Genomic DNA, 18,422 nt, shown 5'->3' with positions numbered 1-18,422 from the left:
TCTGACTCCAGTTCCTGCCTGGAGGGGCCCAGCCCCTCCCCTGTGAACTTGTAAACGGGGCGCCAGATCACTCAGACTGGAGGAAAACAGCCTGCGTTTTCTATCTGGGCGGGTCTCTCTGAACTTTATTGGGAGGGCTGCCTTTTGAATCCCTTTAGCTCGCTGTGTAAACAAGAAAGGGAGAGCTTACAATAGCTCCTTCAAACTCCACGGACCCATACTGGGACGCATCTCCCAGTTTCTTCTCCAGCGCGCGCGCGCACACACACACACACACACACACGCACACTGAGTCGTTTTAGTGAAGTGGTTGTGCCTTTGTGGAAAGAGACTGGTCTCTAACTTCTAAAATATGTATTGGACGTAATGACATATTTATGGGGTATAAACGACATTTTGATACAAGATATGGTGTGTGATTGGCATATCCAGCGTCTAAAACGTTGATTTTCTTCGTGGTTACGGACACTTGCAATCCTCCCTCATGGCTTTTTTGAAGTATAAACTACAGGATTGTTTGCGTCAGTCAGCTGCTTACAACAGTAGGGAACCAGAATGCATGCTTTCTGTCTAACTGCTTTGTTGGATAATTGTCTCCCCACCCCTCCTGTGCTCCCAGATGCTCCAGCCTCTAGTTTAATCTCACCTTCTAGAAGATTCACCTTTTAAGGTTCTGTATGTGAGTGAGACCCTGTAGAATTTCTTTCTTTCTTAGCTTAGCATACTCAACATTGTCCTCCAAGTTCATTCAAGTTGCTACAAGTGATAGGATTTCTTCCTTTTTAACATTGCCACTATATATTACATATCTTTTTATCCAGGCTTCTGTTGATGGGTGCTCAGGATGATTCTATAGTTTGGCTACTGTGACTGGTACTGCAATGAACAGGGAAGTGCAGTTAGGTCTTAAGCAGGCTAGTTTTATGTCCTTTAGGATACACAAACATGCTTAGCAGTAGAATTACTGCCTCAGATGGTAGTTCTATTTTTAATATTTTGAAGAACTTCCATATTGTTAGTGACAGCAGTTATAATTAATTTACAGTCACACTCACAGTGTGCTGAAGGGCCCTGTTCACTACATCGCTCTCAACAGCACCTGCTGTCTTCTGTTGTTTTGGTAATAGCCGTTTAAGTGAGATAATGTCTCATTATTATTATTATTGACGATAGGATTTAGATTTCCAGCTCAAGCAGAAGTTTAAGGCCCAAAGTCATGGATCTGTGATGCGTACAGGGTGGAGGCCCGGCACGTAAGGCTCTGGGAAGTGGTTAACCTGGCTTAGGTTGCAGGGATGGTACGCATGCCTGAATCCAAGTGGCTCCATCAGGAGGGAGTAGGCTCCAGTTCCCTCACTGCTTCCCACCTCATCATGGGACCATCCTTCCACCAATATTCTGACTCCCACCATTCTCATTAAAAACACACACACAAATGGCTAGTAGACACATTGAGGAAAAAGAACTTAGCATCATTAGTCCTAAGGAAAACGCATATAAAAGAAACTTCAATGAATGTGTTAGTCATATTTTCGTTCCTGAGAAACATACCAAAATGATGGGGTCACTCAGTCTTGAACTAGGAACTTGCAAAAAATGTAACCTAAAATAAACTTCCTTCTTTAAGAAACTCCTTTCTCAGGTATTCATCATTTTTGTATTTTTGATGTTAGTTGCTTCTCAGATGTGCATTTTATAAAACAATCCTTCCTAAGTTGTCTTTTCACTCTATTGTTTACTGTGTAGAGCTTTTTAACTTGGTGTAATCTTGTTTGTCTAGTTTTGCTCTTGTTGCCTGTACGTATGAGGTCTTAGCCTAACATGTTCCCACCTGGATCGAGAACATTTCTACTAGTCAGAGACCGGACGGGCACATTCTCTGGGTTATTTAATTGAGAAAAAGTAGGAATTTCCGCTTTGTTGATGCTGATGTTGATGAACGTAACGAGAAACTCCGACTGGGGTGAAGCTGTGGTTTCCCTTCTCTTAGATTCCTTCATTGCATTGCTGAGAAGCATATTCTGCCTTCTACCCACGTCTGCTCTATACTACTGGAAATGAAGAAAAAACTCATGGGAACAGAGGGGTGTATTGGATGACACTTTCTGAGGATGAAAACCAAGTCTGGGAGAGCTGGAGATGAAGTCTGCTTTGAAACACCAAGGACATCCAGGTGAGTACCAGGTCAAAGCCAAATGAAATGTCAGCATCTATTTTGGCCATTGATAGCGCTCTGTTCTGTGCTGTTCTCTGCCCTCCTTCCTATCTCGCCCACCTCTCTCTGCCACCCTCGCTACAGAGACAGCTTCTTCTCACAGATACTGTAAGAGGGCACGTGGCAGAGCTGATCGTACACGACTGACATGTGAATCCAAGCACAATTGTGCGATGAGTTTTCCTGCGTAGCTGTGCTTCTGACTTCAAATCTGTTAAAATAAGAGACAGGAAGTTATTTGGGACGCGCATAAGGAATTCTGTTTACCTGATGCTGAAATAAACCAATAGGATTCAAGGCTGAATATGGCAGTTTCTTTAAACTGAAGGAAAATGGCTTGCCATGTAAGGCACGAGAAGTAGAAACATTCTGGCACAGCTAAGCTGCTGCCTGAGACTTCAGCACCTGTAATGGAGTGCTGGCTTGAGCTCCAGATGCTCTGCTTGGGATCCAGCTCACTGATGCAGGTACCTGAGAAGGCAGTAGAAGATGCTTAGCCTACTTGGGCCCTGCCACCCGTGTGGGAGACCAGGATGCAGGCCCAGGCTCTTGGTTGTAGTCTGGGCCAGATCTTTCTGTTGTGGTCACTTGGAGAATAAATCAGAAACTAGAAGACTCTATCTATCTATCTATCTATCTATCTATCTATCTATCTATTTATCTATCTATCTATCTATCTCTATTTCCCTCTGTTTTTCTGCCTTTAAAATAAGTGAATGAAAAAATAAACAATAAAAGCCATCAGCATATGAATGAATCTAAATGAACATTGACTACGTACCATGACTCCCCAACAGAGCTAGCCTTTTAAAGGAGTGTAGTTTTGACTACATTGCATGTTGTACCATTTACTTGATCTAATAGCATGTAATGAAATTCATTCCAGATGCAGAATTCACTAGTAAACACCACAAAAGTTGGAAAGCAGAGTTCTTTTTAGTGTGCCAGCAAATGAAAAAATAAAATTGTAGAACAGAAAGGAACATAGAAACAGGCCTGTCTCAATCTTGTTATCAGATGAAAGTGACAGGAGATAAAAATGGCCAATTGAAGTACAACCTGGAACCTGTATAGTTCTTCTGTCTTAATCCACAATATCAATTTTTTCTACCTCAATGGAGTAATTGAAAGAAATCTCAAGTCTGTGACACCATTCTTTCATTGACAGAAACAAATGAAAATTCTTGACAGAGCTCAAATGTAATCCAAATCTATAAGGAATACGAAAGACCATCACATATGAGATGCTTACTGTTTTTATGGTATTAAAATGTGGAAAAATGGGCCTGGGGCACCGTGGCTTAGCGGCTAAAGTCCTCGCTTTGAACGCGCCAGGATCCCATGTGGGTGCTAGTTCTAATCCTGGCAGTCCCACTTCCCATCCAGCTCCCTGCTTGTGGCCTGGGAAAGCAGTGGAGAATGGCCCAAAGCCTTGGGACCCTGCACCCACGTGGGAAACCTAGAAGAGTATCCTGGCTCCCAGCTTCGGATCGGCACAGCACCAGCCCTTGCGGTCACTTGGGGAGTGAATCATCGGATGAAAGATCTTTCTCTCTACGCAAACCAATGCATACTGCATACTTGGCCATGTAAACCAGTGGGCGCTGCAGCCTAGTTGGGGTGACTCCCAAAAACCCTTACCAGGCCCGCTCCCTGCTCTGGTTTCCATGCTTGCCAGTATGTACAGCTGACTGGTCCAGTCCGTCCACATTGGATCTAGCTCTCATACATGTCAATGGGCATTGGAGCCTAATTCAACCCAACCAGCCCCACTACCCATCCCATACACATGCTAGTGGGTGCCGTTCTGTCTAGCCATGCCTGCTCCAATCCTGGTTTTCGTGCTATCCAGTGGGAGTGGTAATCCAAGAGGGAGGTGCCCACTATTTCCATACTGGGCCTATGCCCACTCCCGGATAATGTACTCTAAAGGTGGTTCTGCAGTTTAACTTGACAGAATTAGCTCCCAGTGCTAGTATCTGCCAGCTGATGCTGTGACAAAGCTCCACCAACCCTACCCACTCTGAGTTGTGTTTGCACCAGTAGGTATAGTCAGCCCAGGCTGATCTAGCTCACATGAAGCCCACAGGTATTGTAGCCCTCCCCAGTCTGGTGTGCCTCATCCCAACTCACACTCTCCAGTAGGAGTGGTGTTCCAGCAGGGGGGCCCTCCACATTCTCCCTACCAGTTTTGCCTCCCCCCTTTCTAGTTCTCACATGTGCTGGTTGGGTGCTTGGAAACTAGTTAGCTTTCAACAGAGTTCTTCTGCAAGCACATGGCAACAGTTGCCTTTACTGAGTGGCTGTTTCTACCTCTCAGATTACAGTTCATGTTGTAGCGGCAGTCAGCCCCTTCCTGTCTTTCTTCCCCGTTGCTTCCTTGTAGTGTGCTCAATTAATCTAGCTCTGCACACACACACACACACATACACACACACCCAAAATATCATCACATAGGCTATTTCTCTGATCACAATGCAGATAGATCTGAACTTTAAGACAAAAGGAAAGCTAAGCATGCACGTATGTTTGTAAATTAAGAAATACACTCCCACATAATTCATGGGTCAAAGAACAATGCACATTGGAAAGTATTCTGACCCGAATGGCCATGGAAATATTTTAGAATCACAGCCTTAACTGCACATATCTGAGAATAATGAAAAAGCTAAAGTTCTTGGGTTAAGCATCCACTGTGAGAAGTTGAGATCAAATAGAAATTTGAATAATGAAAACTTAAAAGGAAGATCCACTTTAGTATTCTGCTGATTTAAAAAGAAAATATGTGGCAATTATAAGTAAAACTTTAATACACAATGAGAAAGATGTGAAATGCATTTACAATAATTTTATTAAATATGTGGTTATTTCTTGATAATAGTGTACTTCACAGATTAACTCTGCACAAGGCCCTGTACTGAATGATTTTGTTTCTCTCCCTTTCTCTCACAATCCTGAGAGGTAGGGTCTCCTTTCATTCTCATTGGTGGATAAGGAAAGTGGGATTCAGAGAAGTAAAGTGACTTATCCAATGTCACACCGTCAGTGAGTGGGTAATGATGAACTCAACCTGAGGTTTGACTTCCAAGTCCATGGTCTGTCATGGTGGTGTACAAGAGATAGCGACTGCTACTTGAGTGGACAATTTTAAGCCAATGCGATGTGGCACACTGTAAGGAAATTAACGGAACACCTTTACTGACGGCACCAGGTAGCCTTGCAGCTCCTTTCTCCTCCAACCTCTTCTCTCATCCCCACCACTGTGTACTTTTCTTTGTCTCTTTCTCTCCCACACACAGTTGCCAAACCAGGCTCTGACAGGAATGAAGTTCTTCTATCTCTCTGAGGAAAAAGATGGCATTTCCAGGATACTTACAGGTGAGGAGAGAACATCGATCCATCCTCCCAGAGCCATGGTTCCTCACTTTGGGAACGAGAAAGCCCTATCCAAAATGAGTGGGCAGCTTGGGAAGACACTTCTCTGTTTATGAATCCCTGTAGAGGAACAGAATCGATTACAAAAAACACATCAGACAGAGAGGTAGGGAGCTGGAGATAAGAGATGACAGGTGATAGCCTTGTTGTAGCCATTTTGAAAACTGTGATTAAATCATTTTGGTGAAGAAGACGCATGTAAGCTGACAACCACAGAGAGAGGGGCTCTTTCGTGAAAGTCTTGTAAGGTGAATTGTACCTCTTTGAAGTAATTATCATTTAATTTCCAGTAAAGAATAGTTTCCTAGTGTCAGCGTCTTCTTTCAATAAACAGGACAAGATGTGCAGATGACAAATTCTCAAGGTGATTTCCACGGGTGAGAGACCACTATTGACTCCCCAAGTTGGAAATATAAATTGATACTCTTTGTCAAGATACATTTCTTAGCCTTGGAGAGTGATTTTGAAATAATTAGATCCATTGTCCAACTGATGAAAACCAATCTGAGGTTCATGAAAGAATTTGAATTCTTCACCAGTAGAGGACAATTTATTGTCACTTACAGGCTGGCCTAAAAGTGCCATGGTCTTTCTTTGCCATATGTCCACTAATTTTAACGAGAAATTGGACAAGATATTACAGAAACAAAAGGTAGAGTGCAGGGAAGGTGGATGTGGAAGGTATAGATTCGTTTTGATGTTTTGAGTAAATTGCTTCCTGACTATATTCCTTGTCACGGTTTATCTGTGTTCTGTTTTCTGTTCAACATAAATAGAAAGTTCGATTTTTCTGTAAAACTGCTTTTATCTGTAAAGATCTTTCTAAACTCTCCTGTTATTTGTTTCTAATACCAGATATTTCATTTGTAACAGCTGAACTGTATCTTTCTTCTGAAGAAATTATGATCCCCTGCAATAGTGAGGAAGCTTTTGATTCATAACTGGTGAACTATTAAAACCATTTGAGCAAGGATCTCAGAGCATGCCCCACATCCGGGACTTGGGGAAGGTGGGAAACTGGGTGGGGCTTCTCCCTCAATATCCCCCTTTACCTCAGATACAAGAAGGAAACAATATGGACATAATAGTCTTACCCACTTCCCTATAGCCCCTGAACCTTTTTACCGTAAGTAACTATGTAAAGATTGTCAAAACTATAAATAAAAAATTAAAAAAATAAAAAAAAATAGTGAGGAAGCTTTTTAAATCTCTTTGGCTTGCCTGGTATTTTACAAAGAGTATGTGATTTCTAAATTAGCATTGTTTCCATTTAAATTTTTTTAGATTTAATTAATTATTTGAAAGGAAGAGTGACACAGAGAGAAGATATCTTTCATTTATTAGTTCACTTCCCAAACACCAGCAACAGCCAGGACTGCACCATGCCGAGGCTAAGAGCCAAGAACTCTGTCCGATCCCTCTACTGGATGGCAGGGATCCAAAGTACCTGGTTCATCCTCTGCTAACTGCCCCAGCAGACTCAGGATGTTATGTGGGATGCAGAGGTATGCCTAGGTGGGATGTGAGTCGCAGGCCAGAGCTTAGCCCTCTGTGCCACAACACAGGTTCCAGGTTCTATCTTTTCTTGACAATCACGATGACCAAGGGTAGAGTTTTCTACTTTATTTCACTAAATTAAAAAATGGAAACTGTAAATTTATTAAAATGAGCAATGGTTTCATTATTGTATTGCAGAGATGAGGTGTACTTGAAATGTACTTGTTTTAAGGTGAAACACTGTTATTGAAAAAAATTAAAAATAAATACATAATGCATTGTTACATTCTATTATTGTGATGACAGAGAAATTGAAAATGACTTTCTCTTAGGGAAAATTGCCCTTACGTGAACTTGCCCTTGATTTTTCTGTTTAATATAGACCACAGGTGGTTAGAGCAGAGGTCTACACTTACCAGTTCTTTTGAGCTGTCTATCTTCAGGAGATTGGAGTCCAGCTGAGAGCATCGTCTCCTACTTTCATTCCAGGAATCTAGAGACGTGCTGAATAAATAACAGCTTGTCTCATGCATGATCCAGTTAGGGGGACAAGAACTGGGGAAAAACCCTAGAAATAGACAATAGGTGCTATGAATTTCATAGCATTAAGTGTAAGCACCACTCCTTTTTAAAAAAGAGACACTTTATTTTTTGTTTTTATTTGAGAGGCAGAGTGAGAGAGGGACACACACACACACACACACACACACACACACACAGATATCTATCTTCCATCCACTAGTTCACTCCCCAAATGGTTGCAATAGTGGCCAGTACTGGGCCAGGTGGAAGCTATATTGCTGAAACTTCATCTGTGCTCCCACATGGGTGCAGGGGCCCAGGCTGTTGGGTGTGCTAGCGGGGAATTGTATTGGAAATAGAGAAGCTGAAAATCAAGGTGATGCCTACATGGGATGTCTGTGTTGCAAGAGTCTGCTTAACTCACTATGCCACAATGCCCACCCTGCACCATTCATCTTAAGGGCATTTGATAAGCAATCAGTGAGTTACCATTAATAGATATCATTTCCAAGTTAAATTATAGGGCTAAGACAATCTACATCATTTTACAGAAGATAATACATTCAAATTCCTTTATCCAGTTAAAACTTAATAACTAATTAATTATAAACAGGTGAGGAAGTGACCTATCTTTCCTCTTGACCTGTGTTCCATTCTTTCAAATTCAGCCTAGGACTCTCTCCATATAACTTGCTAAAATAAACCTACCCACAGCCAATCGTTGGGGTACAACATAATTTCATATTACTTAACATATTTTCTATTGTGCAATTCATTTCAAAAATATGCCTTTCCAAATTAGAAAAGTTTGAGGGCAATTATTCACATTATACAGTACTTCAAATACTTAACTAGGCAATAAAAATAGGCACTGTAGATTCAGAGATGGAAAATGAAATGGAAAGATTAAGCTGTAGTCAATTGTGATGAAATTCAGGTCAAGTCAACCGTGTCTAAACTGTGAGAGGAGCGAGCATGCCAGCTCAGCAGTTAGGGCGCAGTTTTGGAATCCTGTGTTAGAGGGACTGGGCTCAAGTTCTGGTTCTGCTTCCAATTGCAGATTCCTGCTAATATGTACCTTCAGAGCACTCACATGGGAAGCCAGCATTGAGTTCCTGGCTCTTGGCTTTGGTCTTTTCAGCCCTGGCTGCTGTGGACATTTGGAAAGTGAATCAGCAGATGAAAGATCTCTGCATCTCTCTTTCTCTGCCCTTCAAATTAATTAATGTTAGATTGTTTTAAAAATGAACATAAGAAACAAAAGCATACATGTAATGAAACTGTATGGTTAAAAGAAAAATTTCACCACAGTTTTTAAGAGTATCTGCATTAGTTCTATCTCCTTTGTATGCTTTTTAAATTAGGTTTTAAAATCTCTGCAATATTTATTCTTCTTTCCTTTTCCTCTACCGTTCTTACTTTATAATTTTTATTTCCTATTCTAATTATATCACTTAAAATATCCCTCCTTTGTTAAAGGAAGGAACACTTTTATTTCCTGTATGTCTAGCTGTATAATCTCCTGCATACACATAGAGCCAACAAGAAAGCAGCTACTGATTTGGGGGAAAAAAAATCCAACTTCAAACTACTCTCTCATGTTCACAGAATATTAACAATATCACTTTAAAAAAAGTTTCCAGGGCACATTATTTTTATTAGTAATAAAGGTCCTTCCTTGAATATCTAGTCCTTGAATCTAAGCATAGCCTCTTCCTTGCCACATCCCATGCCTTAACACCGAGGATTCAACCCTCCTGAGTCAAGGAATTAATCAGGTCTTTAATTCTGCCCTTGCCTGTGGTTTTGAGAGCCTTGGTAGGAGCCACTTTCTCTTCTAAAGATGACTTTGTGGGTTGATTGTGATTCTCTTTATTTCTTGATGGGAAGTTGTCATTCTCCAATGGCTGGCTGCCTGAATTGGATCTCTGAAAAGCTTCATACACCAACAACAATAATAGTGGCAAAAAGTCATCATGCTATGTTTGCAAATTAAAATCCCCAAACCCATGTGCTATTGGACTAGAATAGGACTCAATCCTGCATAAACTGGTGGTATATTATTGCTGGGGAGGTAAGGATGATAAATGGCAATAGATAATTAGCAGATGAAATAGATGAAAAAGCAATTTCCAAAAAAGAATTGCAGTTAAAAAGAGAAAAATGAGTTGCGTAGAGAAGAAAAAGAATGAAAAATGAAGTAGGAGGCAAGTGACAGAATCAATTGGCATTATGACAGATTTGAAATAACATAAATTCTTTTCTATTCTTTAAAAACAACAGCTGCTCTTTGAGAACCTGCAATCGTACCTACAGTATCAAAAGTACTCAATAAACAATTGGCTAAATAAAAAAATTCTCAAGACACAGTAAGCCTTTATTACTATTGAGAGATGTAAAATCTAAGTAACTGCATTTATTCATCACAAAACAGTTTTTGGTACATTCAAAGATGTCTATATGAAAGATCATATGTAAAGCAATTTCCAAATGTCATGAGATTCATCAAAGTCCCTTTAGCGAAATTATGCCATCAGTAGGATGGAATCATGGTGAATTTCCTTTTCCACTTCATTGAGTTTCCCTTCATCAGTCCAACCTTCAAATTCCACAGCTTTAAAACCAGCTCTTCAATAGCAGAGCCCTGTAGTTAAAAGTATGCGTTTTTCTAGACAGATCAGCTGAATGTCTAATTATAGTTCTGCTACCTAACTTAAGACCCTGGAAAAGGAAAGAAACCTCCTACTCTCCTATGCCCCTTCTATGTAAAATGAGACTTAATAACACTGAATAGGGTTGATATACAGATTCAATCAGATTACGCTACCCAAAACCTAAAAAGATTGACTGGTACATATAAGATGGCTATAAAATGTGTGTAGTTAACCTATCCAACCAGTACTCACTCAGAGCAGCCAGGACCACTGCTACCACCAGTATCACCAAACACAGGACTCCGAAAATCACAGCAATGAGACGCCAACAAGGGGGTGCAGTACGCTGGGTTCCTGAGGAATGAGAGAGTGCATGAAGTGAAGGCAGAAAGAAGATGAAGGATCGTGGAGAACTTTACTTCCATTGTCGTTACAAGCTGGTAAATTCTAAAGTGCACCATCCACACTGGTGCCTAGGTAGTCCCACCACTCAGAATTAGCCGGTGATTCCCGTCTCTGTTAGGATGCGCCTTCTTCAGTTACTGATGCTGTAACTTCTGCATTGCTGGAGCAGCTCTACACTCCTCTACACTTAGAGACAAGTCCGCGCAATTGTCTCTAAGTCCTGACCCTCCTAAGTTCTCTGATATTTCCCTTCATTTTTGGAGGAAACATCTCAAAGTTTGAGAAATAGCATTGATGGGGGGGGGGGGCTTGCACTGTGCTGTGGCAGGTAAGGCCATTGCTCCTGTGGTGCCAGCATTCCATACAGGCATTGGTTCAAGTCCCAGCTGTTCTGCTTCCGATTCAGCTTTCTGCTAACAAACCTGGGAAAGTAACAGAAGATGGCCCAAATGTTTGGACCCCTGCATCAACGTGGGAAGCCTGAACGAAGTTTCTGGATCCTGGTTTGGGCCTGGCTTAGCACTGGCCATTAACTCATGACCTTCAAATAAATCAAACAAATAACACGGAAAAACTAAGGATAACCTTCCCCTTTGATTTATTTGATGCCTGACCTTGGTTAAGTTACTTTCTATTTTTATTTTTCATTTTTCTTTGTGACCTTCGGATACTACTATTTCCAATTCTTGTGGGAATTAAATGGGCTGATACATAAAAGCATCCTGCTTAGAGATGACCAACACATTACAGGCCACCCACTATCATACACATACCTGGATATTTTATCTCCCTCAACCGCTTATTCTATCTGGAAACCCAATGTGTTGCCCAAGAAAAGGATTGCTTAAGTGGTGGTACGAGGAAAACAATTGTGTAACGTGAACTACAAAAAAGCAGAAGAAAACATATTCTAATGTCAAGACCTGTGAATAATTTTCCCCTGGAAGACAACAGGAAACCGATTTTCTGTTACCCTCACCACACCAAGAACACCTGTCTGCTTCTTACTGAGAATAAGTAAGAGGGGCATTTCATGGATTTTTCTGGGAGACTCATAAAAAAAAAGGTGAAATCACTCAGAAAGAGATCTCTGGATGTCTGTTTTAGAGTTCATGTCATTTGCATTTCAAATCTTATATCCAGCTAATGAAGTCTTTTCATCGGAGACATATAGTTTCTTTCACCAGAATACTATGCCTTGCATTTAAAAAGAAAAATTCAAATCAATCTCCTACCATAAAACGAATGTCAGATTCAGAAATCTAAACTCCACCACTGGGGTGAATGTTTGGCTTGGTGGTCAAGATGCAGCTTTGGTTGCAGGAGCAGGGGTCTAGCAAGATGGCTAAATTGGTTAATCCTCCCCCTTCAAGTACAAAGATCTCATATGACTGCTGGTTCGTGTCCCAGTTGCTCCACATTCCATCCAGCTTCCTGCTTTAGGCCTGGAAAGGCAGTAGAGGACGGCCCAAAGCCTTGGGACTCTGCACCCATGTGGGAGACCTGCAGGAGGTTCCTGGTTCCTGCCTTCAGCTCGACTCAGCTCTGGATGTTGTGGTCATTTTGGGAGTAAACCAACGGATGGAAGATCTTTGTTTCTGTCTCTTCTTATCTCTGTAAGTCTGCCTTTCTGATAAAAATAAATAAATCTGTAAAAATAATGCATCTTAGGACAGTCACATGTACGTCAGAGTCTGACTTCCAGTCCCGGCTCTGCCTCAGTTCCAGCTTCCTATATTTGTACACAGTAGCAAGGAGCAGGTGATGGCTCCTGTGCTTTGGTTTCTGCAACCATGTGCGGGATTGGTTTGCATCCTCTGCTCCTGGCTTTGCCTGGGCCAACCCTGACTACTGCAGGCATTTGGAAAGTCAACTGGCAGGTGGACGATTGCTTTCTATCCCTGTCTCTCTCTGCCTTTCAAAAAACATGTTTACATTTTAATAAGTTTTCAAAAGACACTAGTGCTCCTGGCGTCTCTTTGCTCTATGTAACAAGATTAGATTATCAATTTACTATTTTTTGTTTTAAAAGTCGCTTTTCACTCATTGGTTATTGTAGAATCAGAGACAGAAAAATTTCCCATCTGCTGAAAATGCATCAATAGCCAGAGGTGGGCCAGGCTGAAGCTGGGCTCTTGGAACTTAATCTGGGACTTCCATGTGGTGATGGGACCTGAGTCACACCTGCTTTTCATGGTGTACCCATGAGTAGGCTGCTGGGATTGGCAGCAGAGCAGAGATCCCCATTCACACACTTTGATATGGGATGTGGGCATTCCACTGTCTTGAAACACTAGGTCCAATGCCCACCCTCACATTCTTCTCTTTCTTATCTCCTGATATTGCTCATACACATGTCTCTAAATTTGCTCGACCTCTACTCCATGATCTAGTTCTTTCTAGCAAGCAAGCAGCAAGTTGTCCCTGTTGAAATTCCTTCATACTTAGTGCCAACTCTTCTGAGATGAAATGATTACTTCCGTAGAATAGAGAAATTATATTTTCTGCCATCATACATCATTAAATATTAAAACTGATAATAATCAACCGATAGCTTCATTAAATAACGGCATAGTACAAATCAAATTATCTTCAGTGACTTCTAAAAATATTTTTAAAATAAGGAAATCATGCGCACCGTGTCTACAGTTTTCTCCACTGAAGTCTTTGGACTGAGAATGAGAGTGCTGAAGGCAGAAAGAAAGCAAGAAATACCTTTCTGTGGTAACACATGTGTTCTGTTGGTGACCCGAGAGTGGAAGTTTAACTGAGTGTATCCATCTTCATCCACATTCTCTAAGCTGGAATGGCACTCCATTGTTCTGCAGAGTCCCTCTGTGGTTGTAGCATTGGAGAGCTCTCTTCCTTCTCCTAAGCCGAATGCCCACGGACAAAAGAGGATGTAAAAGTCAAATCATGTGGGATAGTTTACTGAGTTCTAACAAGCCCAAGTAGCCAACCAGACGCAAAAGCAGGAAATGAAAACTGTGCTGTGGCAATTTCCCATTTTTACCTTGAGATCCTGTTTCAAGGAAATCAAAAGGCTGCAAAATGTCTAACTTAAAATTCGGATTATGCACAGGAAATGGGCATAGAGAGTGCCTTTACTGATCTCTGAATGGAATTTGATGTCATGAGTCAATGTAGCCTGTGAAAGTATTTTTTACATTGAGCTTACCATCACTTTGTCAGAACTCTTAATTCATGCCTTTATTCACGTGCTTATTCATTCCCCAAACATTTATTGATTGCTCAGCTTTCCTACTGGGAGGAGAACGTGAGAACTGTGAAAAGCTCACTGGCAGTCTGTGGTTCACTATCTGGAAGGTTCCACAAGGAACCATATTGCTGAAACAACACAGAGAGGATGTATAAAACAAACGAGTCATTACTTGTTGAACAACTGCCGTGAGCTAGCTTCTGCCCTTTATGTATGTTTTCAAATCCAATCTCAATTCTCCAACAAAGACCATGTGGGAGGTATTATTATTCCTGCTTTTTAAAAAAGATTTGTTTTATTTTTATTGGAAATTCTGATATACAGAGAGGAGGGGAAACAGAGAGGAAGATCTTCCGTCCATTGGTTCACTCCACAATGGCTGGAGCTGAGCCAATTCAAAGCCAGGACCCCAGAGCCTCCTCCAGGTCTCCCACATGGGAGCAGGGTCCTAAGGCCTTGGACCACAAACAGGGAGCTGGATGGGAAGTGGAGCAACTGGGACACAAACTGGTTGCCATATGGCGTTCCAGTGCGTGCAAGGCAAGGACTTTAGCTGCTAGGCTACTGCATCGAGCTTTATTCCTATTTTCAGATAGAGAAAGTAAGACTTTTAAAACTTAGTCCCTGGGGTTGCTGGCATGGTGGCACAATGGGCTAAGCCACTGCTTGTGGCATTGACATCCATGTCAGAGCAACAGGTTGGAGTTCCAACTGCTCAGCTTCCAATATGACTTTCTGATAATGTGCATGGGAAAAGCATTGAAGAGTACTTGGGTCGCTGCTACCCATGTAAAACAAGTGACACCTGTGAACAGGACCATGAAAGCAGAAAGAAGTAAGTAGGAATAATGGACCAGAATCGGTGTAAAGTGCAATCTTCTATCTGTCTTGTGTAGAACTTTTTAGTGAAAAGTGGAATAAAGGTAACTAGGCAGCAATTGTGTTCTTGTTTAGAGGTTATTTGTGAATACAACCCTTGTTTCCCCGATGAAGGGACACTAGAAACTGCATTTAAGGATTGTGCCCAGAAAAATGGTGAAAAGACCCCAAGCATAGAAGATATTCATGTTAGTTTTTGGATCACATGAGCTTTCATTGAAGTTATCATTTCAAAGGAGAACTTGCAAGAGGTCCATCTAAGACAAAACATCACCAAAATGTGGCTAAAAAGGAAATGTCTCGTAGTACAAATGAGAAAGAAAGAGAAAGGGAACCCATGAGAGCTCCCCCTAACAGGAAAGGCCATCACAATGTGGCTAAAAAAGGAATTCCTTATTACTACAGACAAGGAAGATGAAAAAGCGGAACGTGTGAGAGAGCCTCCTAATGGGAGACGCCACCGTAACACAGCTAAAGGAGAAATGCCTCATTCTAGGGATGAATACAAAGACAACTCAGGAGAGACGCCCCTAACAGGAGATGCCACTGTAATGTAACCAGAAAAGGAATGAAAACTTCTTATGTTAAAACAGCAAAATCTCTGGGTTTTCCACATGGATGCAGGGTCCCAAGCCTTTGGACCACCCTCTACTGCTTTCCCAGGGTACAAATAGGAAGCCAGATGGGAAGTGGAGCAGCTGGGACACAAACTGGCGCCCATATGGGATTCTGGAGCATGTAAGGCCATCTGCTACGGGGCCTGAGAATGAGGTAACAGCCGTTGCATGGGGCCTGAGAATTTCTATTTCTATGAAACACTTCAGGAGAGAGGGGCGGGGTTAAGGTCAGAGAATATTCTCTGCAATTTCTCAACTTTTCCTAGCACAAAATATTGTCTTTGTTTGTTTGTTTGTTTTTAGCAAGCTCACCCTGACACTGACCTTGTTTCCCCATGACCGTCTCTTCTTTATCAAACCTAAACATAGAAATACAGGGTCCCCTGTTTCTTTGGGTCTTCATGTCTTTATGAAAACCCTGGTTCCATATAAAACTTTTATTAAATAAACTTGCATGCTTTTCTCTTGCTAGCCAGTGTTTGTTACAGATATTTCAGCCATGAGCCTGGCAATGGGTGAGGAAAAGCAGCTTTCCTTTCCTACAAAGGGTGCCATGGATTAGCATGTGAACAAATGAGCTCAGAAACAGAGCTGGGAGCACAAAACCACCTGTTGTGCTGCTTAGGTAGAACAGAGTCTCTGAATTTATAAGCTCTATCATGGCTTAAAATGATTTCTTCCTTATACAACTCAGTTCTCATATCTTGGATCATCTTTAATTTAAAAAAAGACCAGACAGACAGACAGACAGGGAGAGAGAAATCTTTCATTGACTGGTTCGCTCCCCAAATGGCTGCCATGACTGGGAATGGGCCAAGCTGAAGCCAAGAATCAAGTTGCTCATTTGAGTCTCCCATGCGAGTGACAGGAACTCAAGCACTTGAGACATCACCCCCACTTCCCAGGCACCTTAGCCAGCAACTGGATCCTGACCGGAGTAGCTGGGACTTGAAGGGGTACCCCAATGTGGAATGCGGCGATCCCACGTGGTGGCTAAACCTGCTGTGCAAATACCCTCCCCTGTAAAGGTCACAGTAACAGGGACAACACAGCTGTCGTCAGTAGGAATGCCCACGTCCTGTTTTTGAGAGCCTGGCTTTGCAGATGCTGAGAGGCAGCCGGATGGCTCAAGCAGGTGGCACGGTTCCTGGCACCAATGTGGGAGACTTAAACTGAATCCAAAGCTCTTGGCTTTTATCTCGCCCAGAGCCAACGGATGGGAGATACCTGTCTCTGTTTTTCAAACAGAATAAATAAAAATTATTTCTAAAAGAAGAACCTGTTAGCAAATGGTATGTGTTGGTGGAGCCTTAAATCAGGTTTTACAAAATGCTATGACCCCTTGAAAACGGCATACTGACTCAAATTTGGAGAGCTTGGAAGTTTACAGAATTTGTGGACATGGAGGGAAGTGAAGCTTATGTAAGTTGGAGGGAGGCCTTGTTAATGAACCAAAGAGATTTACAAGTTCACGACCAGTAGTTTGCCCTGCGGTGCCTAAGAAGGGGCTATTGGCAAGCCCTGAACCAGAAGACAATAAAATGCAAAGAAAATAGTAGGCGATCCAGATTGAATCCCTGGTCCCTGTATTCAGCCTTGTCCAAACCTGGCAACTGGGGTCATTTGGGAAGTGAATCATTAGATGGGAGATCTCTGTCTCTGTTTCTGCCCTTCAAATAACTAATATATAACAAGGTACATATAAAAATACACACACACTTGGTGTGGATTTAGGCTAGCATGGCAAGGTGGACTTCTAATTTCAGCTTCATGTTTGTGAAAAGGCTCTGAGGAAAACAGATAAAAAATAATGGCATTTCTTATGAAAGACCTCAAAGGAAGCCCTAGCAGTTAATAACTGATCCTATACCACAACCGAGTGTCTCTAAATTGCATTTGGAGGGCAAGGGAAAGTGGGAAGCAGATTTTAAATGTACAAGTGGTCTTCAAAAAAGTACATGGGGACCCGGTGCGGTAGCCTAGTGCCTGGGATATTTGCCTTGCATGTTCTAGGAGCCCATATGGGCCCCAGTTCACGCCCCGGCCGCTCCACTTCCCTTCCAGCTCCTTGTTTGTGGCCTGGGAAAGCAGCTGAGGACAGCCCAAAGCCTTGGGACCCTGTCCCCACATGGCAGACCCAGAAGAAGCTCCTGGCTCCTGGCTTTGGATTGGCTCAGATTCTACCCATTGCGCCCACTTGGGGAGTGAACTAGGAGATGGCAGATCTTTCTGTCTCTCCTCTCTGTAAATCTGTGTAATAAAAAATGAATAAATCTTTTTTAAAAGTACATGGAAAAATATGCATTACGAAGGACTTATGGATACATTTCAAAAAAAGTTTGCAGCAAAAAAGCAAAAACAAAAGCAAAAACCACCCCGCCCACACACAAACTCTTACCATTCTTCCATGAGCTTTTTGCAATTGCTGAACATAAGTGTTTGCGTTAGAGTACTTATTGTATAACCCTCCTTTTACCCACCATGGTTCTTTCTTCATAAGCTTGACTTTGGCCGCTTTTTCTGGTCAACCATGTTTTGTTCCTGTATCCTTTAACGGAGCATCGTCTTTAGCAGAAATCCACAGCAGCATGCAAAGCAGATCATATGAAAGAAGCTTCTGGATGGTTCCAGCACTGCTTCAGCTAGGGCGTCTCTCATGGGGCTTGTTTCATATTTGGCAATTACATATACAGTTTCATTTATTTAGAAAATGAGCAAAGGTAAAGAAAAAATATTTGGAAGCTATTTACCTGGCACATTCTATTTTTTTTTTTTTTTTTAAGAAAGGGAGTAATTCAAGATATGTGAATCGAGTTGCATAAGGAAGGAGGAAATTCGGGTTACTGGTATAACTGTCAAAGTCTGAATCCACATTCTATCCAGTAAATGCAGAGTGTCCTTGTAGCTCTTAACCCTGTCACTGACCTGCTGAGTGACCACAGGTACGCAAGTTTGTGGGCTTGCTTCCTAGCTAGTAC

General features: G+C 41.9%; 1 protein-coding gene across 2 annotated transcripts; it reads right to left on the bottom strand.

The window, feature by feature from the left end:
* Positions 1 to 1,854: 1,854 nt before the first annotated feature.
* Positions 1,855 to 13,620, bottom strand: CLEC7A (C-type lectin domain containing 7A). Of its 2 annotated transcripts, XM_004596330.4 has the most exons (6): positions 13,444 to 13,620; positions 10,576 to 10,677; positions 9,468 to 9,605; positions 7,564 to 7,715; positions 5,592 to 5,710; positions 1,855 to 2,426 (listed from the first exon to the last, which is right to left on the bottom strand). In XM_004596330.4, exons 1-6 carry the CDS (start codon positions 13,544 to 13,546, stop codon positions 2,294 to 2,296), a joined length of 747 nt encoding a protein of 248 aa, XP_004596387.2. In that variant the 5' UTR covers positions 13,547 to 13,620; the 3' UTR covers positions 1,855 to 2,293. The 2 variants fall into 2 exon arrangements, with proteins under 2 accessions (XP_004596387.2, XP_004596388.2); XM_004596331.4 differs by lacking the exon at positions 9,468 to 9,605.
* Positions 13,621 to 18,422: the final 4,802 nt, after the last annotated feature.

This window comes from Ochotona princeps, chromosome 27, assembly GCF_030435755.1.
Source record: "Ochotona princeps isolate mOchPri1 chromosome 27, mOchPri1.hap1, whole genome shotgun sequence".
Classification (NCBI taxonomy): Eukaryota; Metazoa; Chordata; class Mammalia; order Lagomorpha; family Ochotonidae; genus Ochotona; species Ochotona princeps.
The sequence above is the reverse complement of the archived record's forward strand: the minus strand, read 5'-3'. Positions and strand labels throughout refer to the sequence as shown.